Source organism: Hyperoodon ampullatus (assembly GCF_949752795.1).
Source record: "Hyperoodon ampullatus genome assembly, chromosome: 3".
NCBI classification, from domain to species: domain Eukaryota; kingdom Metazoa; phylum Chordata; class Mammalia; order Artiodactyla; family Ziphiidae; genus Hyperoodon; species Hyperoodon ampullatus.
Window position 1 is genome coordinate 63,470,820 of NC_136916.1, and position 12,154 is coordinate 63,482,973.

The 12,154-nt window shown below is 53.3% G+C and overlaps 1 protein-coding gene across 1 annotated transcript in view; it reads left to right on the top strand.

The window, feature by feature from the left end:
- CCDC33 (coiled-coil domain containing 33) overlaps positions 1 to 12,154 on the top strand; it is a gene marked incomplete at both ends in the record, with an annotated part of 124,137 nt that overhangs the window by 33,086 nt on the left and 78,897 nt on the right. Inside the window, 3 exon segments of the mRNA XM_079700120.1 lie at positions 6,915 to 7,048; positions 11,060 to 11,109; positions 11,113 to 11,169. Of these exon segments, the coding sequence (XP_079556246.1) occupies positions 6,915 to 7,048; positions 11,060 to 11,109; positions 11,113 to 11,169 (241 nt within the window).

Here is a 12,154-nt window from a genome sequence, read left to right on the forward strand (position 1 = left end):
GGGCCCCAGGCAGGGAGAGAGAGGCCAGGACCCAGGCTGGACCAAGGGTCTCAAGGCTCCAAGGCCCCAGAATCTCAAGGGACCCCAGTCCCCACAGCTGGGCTCTGCTTCCCTCCTTTTGAGGACATGCGTTTGGACTAGAATTTGGAATCTGAACCTTCCTCCCAGCCCAAGAGCTGCTTCCAGAGCAGTACTGATGAGCTGCCACCGTTTAAAGCAGGGTCCCAGCAGTCTGGACTGGGGGCTGGCCTAACAGAGCTGGAGAGGAGGGACTACCTCTGTCTCCATGTGGTTTTCCAAGGGTCTGTCACCCCTCCCTTCACTCAACAAACACTTGCTGGGTCCCACTGTGCCCAGCCTGGGAGCTGGGAACAGCTACAGCAGTGACAAGGCAAATCCCTGTCCTCCAGGAGTTCACAGTCCAGTGGGAGGAGGGCAGTGGTGGTAGACACTACTCACTTGTCCTATGCCCACAGTCTCCCAAGGCAGAAGGCAGCTGAGCAGGTTCCAGGCCCCAGAACTTGGGTACCAGGACCCCTCAGGGAGGCTGTCTCTTGGAAGGGGGCAGGAGGTAGGGCTCTGCATCTCAAGTCATTCTTCTGAGGTTGGGAAGTTCACTTGTATGTCTGCCCACATTCCTCCTGCTCTAAAGCTGGATCCATGAGAAAGGGGATACTCAAAGGAGGGGATGTTCAGAGTGACCTATCAAGAAGAATTCCAAGTCATGGTGGATCTCACGGGGTTGTCCCACCCAGGGCTGCCCCTTGTCAGGGGGACTGTCATTCCATCCCCTAAGGCTATGGTGGTGACTGACAGCTGGACCCTCTCTCCTCCGCCTAAGAAGATGGCTCCCAGGTCCCCCCACCAAACTAGACCACAGGATAGGCCACAGCTAGATATTCCGAAGGCTGGCAGATGGCACGGGCAGGGGCCCTTCTTGGCCCCGTACCATCTCCTGCCTCAACAGAGAAAAAAAGGGCTCTCTGGAAAACAAGGATATTCTCCTCTGGAGAGGATAAAGGATGTGACCAGTGCCTGACAGACTGGGGCTTGAGTCTGACTTTGGACCAGTCACAAAGCTCTCTGGGCTCTGGTTTTCCCCTGGACCATATGGAAAGATTATCCTTGACCTGCTGCCTTTCTGAGATGCCATGCAGAGGGGTGCCTGTTGACCAGAAGGGGCTCCCCTGAGAACAGCAGGACTATTTCAGATGATGTGTGGGTAGAGATGTGGGGAGCGTTCTGGGTTTTACAGAAAGATTTTTCCCTTTGCCAGAGTGCTCATCTCAGAGTTCCTTGGAATGTGCCATTTCTGATTTCTAGAGCAGTCCCCGCTCTCTGAAGGAAAGTGCAGGGGAGGAACCACGCCCACGTGGTTGCGAGATGGCTGGCCTCCGGTTTACACCCCCGTTACACCTCAGTTCTCTAAATTGAGGCCCGCCTGTAGTGGTGTAGCACCATCAACAATTAGCGATGGTTCATTAGAGTCCAATTAATAAATGAAACCTAGGATGAGAGCCCATCACTTTGCTGAGAATAGCAGCCCCGCTCATGCCTTTAAGTGGCAGCCTCCCAAGAGCTCAAAACCCACAAGGACCAGATGCACTGGGGGCTGGGGAGAGGCAATCATGGAGTGGGGGGTGCCATGGATGGGCTGTTGTCTGGTGAAGTGGGAGAGGCGAGAGAAGGGAGCTTCAGACCAGACACTCCCTCCCTCAGATCTCAGCTCCTCCTTCATGGAGCCTCAGGCTGCATCTTCTTGCCCAGCTATGCCCAGCTATCCTCTGGCCTTGTGACGGCCAGGGGTTTTCCCTCCTGCCTGTCTGGCCTCAGAGGATGACCCATTTGAGTGTGGAGAGAAGGGGCTGGAGGGGGAATGAGGTAAGGGAGGACCACAAGCCTTGCTTTCCTCTCTGACTACTCCAACCCATGCTCCCAACCCACCGACCCTAGATGGGCCAGCCAGCCCCTCCCCAGAGCTGCCCATGAGCTCATGGCCCCTCTGAGCCTCAGGCTCTATCCTCCGATTGGGAAGGTCCTCCTTTCCATCTATTCAAACCCTGCTTCCTCCAGGAAACATTCCTTCCCTGGTTCAGCCCAGGCAGGGTCAGCAACAAAAGAATCCAGCCTTTGACCAGCCCATTCAGACGACCATCTCTGCAGAGGCCAACTCTCCCATCTTGTCCCTGTTGCACAAGGCTGGGCCTCTGGGGGAGGAGGAGGTCATGGGGTTTTTCTGTGCCTTCCAGGGATAGAGGTAGACCTGTGACCTGGAAGTCTGGATGCCTCTTAGACTTTAGGAGGATGAGGGAGGCTGGCCTTCATGACTCAGAGACCTGCATGGAGGTTCCAGGTAGAACAGAATTGCCCTGCCTCCTCAGGACAGGATAAGGCCCAATCATGACACACCAGCATCTGGCCCACAGGAATCTTTTTTTTTTTTTTTTTAACGTCTTTATGGGAATATAATTGCTTTACAATGGTGTGTTAGTTTCTGCTGGTTAACAAAGCGAATCAGCTATACATATACATATATCCCCATATCTCTTCCCTCTTGCATCTCCCTCCCTCCCACCCTCCCTATCCCAACCCTCTAGGTGGTCACAAAGCACGGAGCTGATCTCCCTGTGCTAGGCCTGCAGGAACCTTAATCTGAACCTGTTCCCCCATCTCTCTCTAAGTTTCCCTGGGAGAGAGCAGCAGGGCTGTGGAGGACAGGTCAAAAGGTCACAAGACCTCTTGTTCTGCCACCCATCCACCTAAAGATTCTGCCCTCTGTCATATCGTTCTCCATCTACCCAGCCACCTCTTTCCCCAGGGTTTCTGGGAATATCCCTCTGGTCTTTCAGGATTCAGGGGCTTTCCCAGCCAGGACCCCAGCAGCCAGAACAGACCCAAATTGGGGTGCTCCCCTTTTCCATGATCTCCTAGGGGCTGCCCTGGGATGGGCACTCAGGACAAGACAGGTGGCCTGCATCCTTCCAAAGCCCTGCCCAGGAGGAGGCCAGACCTTGACAGTTGTTCGTGCTCTGATGCTTTGAGGAATGTGGAAGACCAAGAGGACAGGCAGAGCAGGAGGTGGGCTTAGAGACCGTGGAGGCAGCTTGAGGGCTGGTAGACTGGGGATTGTGTACAGAGATCGGGTACAGTGTGGCACACAAACCTCTCTGGGGCATCCTGTGCATGTGTATGTGTGTGTATGTCCACACACATCCATGCATGCACATATGTGCTTGTAATGGGGGAGGGGAAAGAGAGGAGTGAGGGGAGACTTCCTGGACACAGGGACAGTGGCACACAGGTTCCACTCGTGAGGTGTGTGCCCTAGGGGGCATTCAGAGGACAGTGGAGGGTGGGGAGTACCTCAGGAGCTTGCCCTCTTTCTCCGTCAACATCCTGTGCGTTTCCAGTGCTCACCTCCACTCACAGCTGCAGCCTCCGGAAACCAGACATGTTCCCCTTAGTTCTGACCTCACAGAAGGAAAGCCAAGTCCTTCTCCCCTCCCACTCACAGCTGTGCTTGGGCCTGGCTGGAGTTTGTCAAACATACGCACACCCCTCCAGGGCCCTGAGGGGTGGGCTAGGTTGAAGCGGGGGTTGCATTTCCTGCACCTTTGGACCCAGGGCTACCGCACTGTGCCTCTGAGCCCAACCCCGGTTCCATCCTGGGGTGGCTGCCCTGCTCCCATGGCTGGAAGTCTGAGCCTCAGGACAGCTGGCAGCACCTGGCAGCTCCTCCCGGGCCCCTGCCGGAGCCAGGCCAGGGCTTTAGGGACAGGGAAGGAGGATCTCAGGCTTGCAGGCGGCTGTGTGGAGGCAGGTCCCAGAGAGGCCCCCTGGCCTCTGAGACTGCACTGGGAGACCCGAGCTCCATCAGAGGCCTGGGGGACCCTAGAACTCAGCTTCTCTTGTGCCAGCAGAGGGCACAGAACGGGGGCTGAGAGCAGGGTGTGAGCTGCTCCCCTTCTCCAATTCTGTGAGGAATCAGAGGCCCCTCTAGCTCTTGTTTCTAGAATAGCATCAAGGCCCACAGGAGTCAGCTGTGCCAGGAAAAGCCATTACTCTGACAGCCTCCCTCCACCTGCTAAAAGCCTCCCTCTTTCCCCTGGGGCCCCACCCCTCCAGAGTTATTTCTTCTCTGCTCACCTAGCCCTGTCAGACCTCTGTGGTGCGTGTTGAGGGAAGTGCTTGCTTAACTCTTTCTATGCCTGAGCAAAGTCAGCACCAGCAGGGTCCCTTAGCCTTGTCCACTGCCCTTCCCCATCTCTTTCCTCCTAGAATTCCTCCTGCCAGATGCCCAGGGGAGGGGACAAGGGGCTGAAGACATCAGGAGCGTGGAAGACAGGCTGGCAAGTTGGGGTCATGGGCTCCAACCTGAATTGCGTCACTGCACTGCTGCGACGTAAGTCCATCGCTCACCCCCCATTCTGTCCTCTCCTTGCACCGGGAAGCCCCCAGGGATGCAAATACCACGTGCCCTGCAGGAGCAAGCTTGCTGTTAGGGTGTAGAAGGTCTGACATCTTCCTCACATGCATCATTGCAAGAGTCTCCGCTTAGTGTTTCTGCCGTTCCGCTGCTCTCTGCCCTCTGTCCCCTGTGAAGCCCAGTTCCTGCTTCCCAGAGGAAGGGAGGCGTGGAGAATGAACAGAGCAGGTGGAATGGGGGCTGGTGGGAGGCTGCTGAGAGCTCTGAGGTCTCTGACCTTGGGGGTGGCTGGCAGAGGGGGAACCAGAGCAGAGTGGCAGGTGGAGGGATCCAGGTCACACCCCTCAGTTAGCAGAGGTCATGGAGCCGGGAGGAAGGGGCCTGAGGAGCATCGGCAGGCTGGGCTCCACCGCCCGCCAGTCTCACTGCCTTGTTCTCTCCAGCCTGGCAGCCTCCCGCACAGCCCTGGGCCAGAGGGACCCACTTTGCAGGCGTGGGGAGGTGATGGCTGTGTCTGGGTGGGCACCGAGTCTGGCCGGCTCCATCGCTCTGGCTCTCTGGGCAATACACCCCTTCTCATCTCAGCCTTCCCACAGTGCCTCCCTCTCCCCTTCACGCTGCCCTCAGTCAGGTGGCTTTGGACACACCCAGGTTGTTTTGTGTCACAAGTGAGGGAATAACATGAATGGGGGCCTTCTGTGTGCCAGAGTTTAACATGCTTTCTCCCCAGTCCTTATAACCAACCCTCGGAGGGACATACTACTTACAGAAGAGGAAACTGAGGCTCAGAGAGAGGAGGGGACCTGGCCAGAACAGAACTGTGGGCTGGAAACCAGTCAGTGTGACTCCAAAGCCGGTACTCTTTCTGTGTATTCTTTGCTGTGACTTACCTTGGTCACAGCAGCCAGAGACCTCCAGTTGCAGACCAAGAGTTGGGGATCAAGATAGGGAGACACCAGACCTGAGGCAAAAGTAAAATGATGATGATTATTACTACTACTACTATTATTATTATTAACACTCTCATGGTATCTAACAACGTCTCAGGTAGTTCACACATATGAATTCATTTCATGCCCACAACAACCCTGCGCTACCGTCCCCATTTCACAGATGAAGGAAGTAAAGCACAGCAAGGTTATGAACCTCGCCCAAAGTCACACAGCTACTTAAGAGTTAGAGTTGGGATTTGGAACCCAAGTGGTCTAACTCCAGGGACCCCGTTGTCCTCATCACCATGTCATACTGCCTCTCAGTTGAAGCAGAGGGGAATCCTTAGTTGACCCCTGGAGCTTGGATACAGGACTCCCACAAGAATGGGTGTCCACAGGAGTAGGGCTGTAATGATTAGAAGGAAAGATCCAGGCCATTGTGTCACTCAAGTCAAGAGGAGAGAGGGAGCAGTGAGGACCAGGGAGTCCCAGAGGGCTTCCTGGAAGAGAGGAACAGGCTGGGCTGGGAAGAAGCAAGGCGGGGGCTGCTAACACATGGGGCACATTGGCTCTGAGCTTCTGGGCCGATTCGCCTGCCCCACACTCTCTTTAGGGGCATCTGGGGGTGGGGTCCAAGGGCTGGTATGGACTCCAATTCTGCTTCCCACCCCGGGGTACCATTTGTGCACATTGCTTCTCCCTGACGAGTGTGTGGTGTGGCTCCCCCTGCCAAGGTTCTCTGAGATGAGTCCTCACCCATGATTGCTGCAGTTAATGTAGCAGCACCGCTTACAGCCCTGATATAATAACCTCCTCAACAGAAGAAACATTAACTCTCTCCCTGAACTGTTTGATGGCTCAGGATCTCAGGGACACATCCCAGATACCTGTGGGATATGCTGGGATGCAGAAGGCCCAAGCTCCCACCTCACCTGGGACAGCCTGACCCTGCAGGACCTTGAGGGCTTGCAGGCCTGAAACGCCTCACCAGACCCTGCCCTGCCCCGTGCCCAGCTCCAAGTGCCCTGCCCGGGGCCCTGCACACAGGGCCGCAGAAGACTGCTGCAGAAGACAGTGGCACGTGTGTACCCCATTGAAAAGGTTCTGAGCCAGGTAGCTGGGCCAGAAGCTTGGGGAGATGAAAGTTAAAGGAGAGATCAGCCGGGTGGGCACTGCACAGCTTCCCTGCCCAGAGGTCTCCTCCCACCAAACAGAACTTCGAGAAGAGGATCAGGATGGGGAGTCTGTGCACTCAGGCGCCTGCTGGGAAGCCCTGACCTGACAGGGGGCGGGAAGTCAGACAGGCTAGGTGTCTACCTCCTCTTCCACCCCCACTCTCATCCTCTGGAGACTTGGTCACCGGGGCAGGCAGGGCAGCCAAGGAGAGAGGCCTGGCATTCCCTGGGCCTGGGATGACATGAGTGTCTCTGCCTGAGAGGGAGCACTTCATGCCCCATCCACTCTTTGCTCAGGTTTATGGATGGTGGAGTCTGAGAGGAGGGGAGCAGCAGGCAGGGCACCCTCCCTCTGACTCAGCCTGCCCCACCCCTCCCCAGGAAAACCACATCTGAGGAAGCGAAGAACCAGAGTTCCAAGGCAGTCACATCTGTGCCCTCGGAGCCCAGCAAAGCCCCCATCTGGGGGGACACGGTCAAAGTGGAGATCCAAGCTGAGGATGTGGGGCATGAAGGTGAGGCGGTGAGGGGGCAGGTGGGGCTTAGGAGGGGTGCAGGGCAGAACCAGCCTCCCTCTCAATCAGCTGGAAGCCACCTGCACGTCTCCTTGGGCTCAGTTAAAAGCACTTTAAAGGAAAAAAATCATAATGCTGTCACGCCTCATCTCCCCAGCCTGCTCGAAAAATGAGTTGTTCCACATAAATGAATTTTCCAGACAATGAAAGCTTATCTATTTTACGACCATTGTTATTATTTTCATGGTTGTTATTACCACCATCTCCCACTGAAATGGCACATTATAGCTTCCTGGCACATCCCCATGCATTGCTCATTGGATCACCCCTCCCAAGAGGAGCAATGCTGCTCCCATTGCTTAGATGAGAACACTGAGGTTCAGGGAACTTATATCACAGCCTCAACTCAAGTAATCAGTAAGTGGGGGAACCTAGGATCAGCATTCCATGCTCTCAGAATATCTCCTGAGGTCTAGCTGCTTCCCTAGAATGGCTTCATATCCTGCTTAGTCCTCCCCGGGAACTGCCCACTGTCAGACAGTAGTGTGTCTGTGCTTCCAAAGTCGGGGGCTGCTGTCATAGAAACTGCTTAATAGTTCTCACTCCTCCACCCCCAGAAGGCTTTCCAGTCCCTGTGTTTTGGCAAATTCTGACACTGCAGGCAATTTAAGGTACCAGTGTATGTGTGCACACTTGTGTTTTCCACACTGGGGGCCCACCTGATTTCCACTCTCAGGTGAGAACTCAAGCCGGGCACACAGGAATATTGGCTGGCTGATGACAGGACAGCTGTGGGTACCGGCATCAGGCACTGTCAGCATAGACTTGCAGGTGCCCGTGATGTCTCTGGTTGTATCTAGTCAGAAGAGCCTCAGGCTCCCGTCTTGCAAGTGACACACCTCAGATGACATGCTTTACCTCTGCCCTTGAAAATCTTGCCAGGGACTTAGAGCTCCCTGTCTACCTCACAAAGAGCAGAAAGCCAGCTGTTAAAGACGGTGGAAAGGAGGGAGAAAAGGGGTGAAGAGGAGCATCAGTAAAAGGAGAAGCAGCTAGTTCTAGGTCAAGCCCAAGGATTTTCTTCTGCCTGTAAAGGGATAGGTGGAGCTGTCGAGAAAATGTGGAAAAGGAGGAGAAATTGACCTAGGATCTCATGCAAATGCTCGTGTGTGCCTGTGTGTGAATGCCTGCATGCTGGTTCATGTGCATGTGTGAACATTGTGTGAGTGTGTGAGTATGTGCTTGTGACTATGCCTACAGGCATGCATGTCTGTGTGTCTTGTATGTGTGTGTGCATTCACATGTCTGGCTGCAACAATGTGTTATGTGTGCACCTAGATTTACCTGGGAGCTGATATGTACCTGTTGGTACCTAAGTGTGTGTAGTTTGTGTGTGTGTATACATCTATGTGGCTGACAGGAAGTTAGGGGTTGTGATGAGTGGACCAGGGCTGTGATCCTGTCCTGGGCTCTACACATCTGGGGTGATTACAGGAAAGGGCGTGATGAGTCAGTGGCCTTGGGGCCCATCTGTGTAGCAGAGAGGGAAGCAGGACTCACTGCAGGAAGGACAGGAGAGTGGGGAGGCCTCATGGGCAAGCAGAGAATATTGGCAGCAGGCTCTTTGCAGATTGAAGTAGCTGGATGCTTGTTAGAACCTGGTTGGAACCGGTTGCTGTGGTGATATCTGTGGTGGAGGGTGGGGGAGATGGGGTCCAGACCAAGAGGTGGGGGAAAAGCAGGAGGTAGCTCGAGGATGTGTTAATGAAAAGCAAAGGGGAGCTGCAGACGTTGTGTCAGGGCTAAAGCAGGCTGGCAGCAGAAATGGCTTGTTGGCCGCACAAAGGGAGCTGTAGGAGGTGAGAGGGGCACAATGCCCAGAGGAGAAACTGATGAAGCGTGTTTGTAGCATGGAGACAGGAACAGGGAGGAATGGCTGTCCATTCCCTCCAATTACAGCTCATCTGTGTGGCTGCCCACACAGAGCTGCAGAGACTGGGGGGCAGGGGGAAAAATGCAGGGCACTCACCCCTTGTTCGGCCTCAGCAAATTCCAACTGTATTTGGGGACTCAGGGCCCATGCATAGTGGCCATGAGAGGCTTCAGCCTCTACAGCTACTGTTGTAGCTTTGGCTAGGAGCACTGGAATCCCCCAGCTGAGTTTTTTCAATCTGCTCAGGGCTGGGTAAGCGTATGGAGCATTACAGATGGTTAATGAGCAGGAAAATGGTGACAGCTAGGAGGAGCATTTGCTTAGAATTTTATAGGTTGGAAAACATATTCCCCTCCCTACAGCAATTATTAGGAGAGGGACAGAGTTTTTCTTCTTTAAAGTATTAACATTTTGCAGAGCAGGAACATGAAGCTCAGAGAGGTTAAATGACTGGCTACAGGTCACAAAGCAAGTTGGTGTGTTAGTACTAGAAACCAGGTCTGCTGACTTCACACCTCTTGCCTTACTCTGCCTTTTTTTTTTTTTTTTAATATATCACTTACTTTGCTCATATTTCTATTTTATTTTATTTTATTATTTTTTGGCCACGCGGCGTATAGATCTTATTTCCCCGACGAGGGATCAAACCTGCGCCCCCTGCAGTGGAAGTGCAGAGTCTTAACCACTGGACCACCAGGGAAGCCCCTTACTCTAGTTTCTTCAAGACAGCCTCAAGTCCTTTTGGTGACCATTTTCCCCTTTCCTTTGAACATGAATCCCATATGGCCTGCCCTTGAGGGACTTTGGCAAGTGTCTTTCCCTCTCTGTGCATCCCGGGTAGCTGTGGGGAGGAAGAAGAAAGGAAGAGTAATCAGCAAAGCTGTCAACTTCCTCCTCCACCCCCTCATCCACATGACCCACCCAGCTCCAAGTGACCCAGCAGCACTGTGCTCCCAGTGAGCCTGCAGAGTGGCAGCTGTCCCTGGTGCTGAAACGTCCTTGTCTCAAGAAGTGAGGCAGAGGGCAAGGAGCTACCCAAGAGTCTCCCTCGGGTACGCCCATCCACCCTGCTCCTCCCTTTCCCATTCTTCTATAGATCTGTCTTTTATCTCCCTCCCTCCTCCATCCACCTCTTCATTCCCTCCTTCCCCATCTCCTGTTCTTCCTTATATCATAGACTTCCAGAGTGGGAAGATGACTCCAAGGTCACTAAATCCAGCCTCTCACATCAGCCATTTGCTAGCTGTGTGATGTTGATCAAGTTATATAACCTCTCTGAGCTCCAGTGTCCACATTTAGAAAACAGAAATGGTGATTCCTACTTGAGGGACTGCGGGAATTTGTTGGAATAATGGCTCAGGCGTGCCCTTCCCCATGCCTGGCAATCAGTAAGTGCTCTCTAAGTAGGACCACCATGATTATTTCCAGGTCATTGGTATTTTCCTCAGAGTTCATCCCGAAGTTCATGCACTTGATGGCAAAATGTAGTCTCTTTGGAAGGAGTTTCCTAAGTGGTGCATCATTCTTAGTGTTTAGACCAGTTTTCATCTACTTGGAGTAGACTTTTATTGATATTTGCATTGAAAGATTCCTTGAGCAGATCACTTTTCCTTACTGAGCCTCAGTTTCCCCCTCTACAGCATATGGGAGATAAGCCCTCCCCTTCCTGCCTGAGGAGTTAGCGAGAGTGTCTGTGACCAGAGGAAGGGGACCTTATTCCTGGGAAGGGGTCCTATTCCTGCTTATGTGTGTGTCTCTGTGTCTGCACATGTGTCTGTTGCTAAGGGGACTGGGGTCAGTTCTGTGTGTGTTCATCTCTGGGCTGGGAGTTTCTGGAACAGGAGAGAATTACATCTTTGTGTCCTAACAGCACCTAGCAAGGAGCCTTGCCCTGTGCAGGGGCTCAAACAGTGCTTGTGAAGTTGTGTGCATCTGTGTGTTCCACACATGTGCATGCATGTTGGTTCTTCAGTGTGGGCCCTGCTCCCTTGTTCACCTCTCATTGTCTCACCTCACTGGGAGGGACAGAGGTCAGCTAAGCCCTGCCATGACCCTGTGTTCATCTTTTCTCTCTCCAGATGTGATCCTCAAGGTGGTGGACAATAAAAAGAAAGAGGAGCTGTTGTCCTAGCAAATCCCCATCAAGTACTTGCGTGTCTTCCACCCCTACCACTTTGAGCTGGTGAAAGTGAGTCGGATCCCTGGGCTCTGAGCCCATCTAGGCCTGGGACAAGTAGGGGGAGAGCGGGTGGGAACCACCTTGATGTCCCTAGCTATTCCTTCAGAGCAACCCTGGGCATCCCATGCCCACCCAGAAGTATGACAATTCTTGGCCCATGTGGGGCTCAGGAAAAACAGCTCCTGGAAGATAGACAGGAATGATTTCCATAAGAATTTGGAATTCTTCAAGTTCATCTCCATAAAACAGCCCAATAAGCATAGAACATCTACCACATTACATGAATACACCAAGTAAAGCTGTATTCTCATTTCATACATGTTTAAAGAGTGGAAATGTACCTAAAAATCAAAGAAATACAGTGTTTACAGAGCACCTACTAAGTTCCAGGTTCTGGGCTGGACACCACACACACCAACTCTAATCCTCAACGTGAATCACATTTTGCGTACATAGAACTGGGACCCAGAGAGCAGAATCCTCTCATCCTGGGTTACAAAGCAAGTGAATAGCAGAGTCACGTGTGAGCCTAGGTCACATTTCTCCCAAGCCAGTTCTTTCTGTGCTGTCTCCTCACACTGCATTGACAGGAAGAAGGCCCAGGAGAGTTGGAGTGTGTGGGAAATAAAGTGTTCCCTGGAATGCACCCCTCTAGTGGGCAATAGGGCATGAGCCTGGAGTGGGGAGCTTCAGGGCCCCTTAGTCCATGGCCTAAACCTCCCAGGCCAGCCCCCCTGCCCAACCCCTCTCCCCAGTGCTGATTGATAGAAGGGAGAATTCACTCTTTCATTGCTCAAGTACTTTATTAAGCACCTACTGTGTGCCAGGCACTGGCAAGAGATGGGCAGAAGCATCACTTTTCCCTCTCTCCATGTGCATTCCAGACCACTATGGTCATTTAGAGTAAAGAACAATGTGAAGTTAGCCTGGGTTCCTAAGCCAGGTCTGCCGCTTGCTAACTGTATATCCCAAAACCCCAGGCCTCAATTCCTCA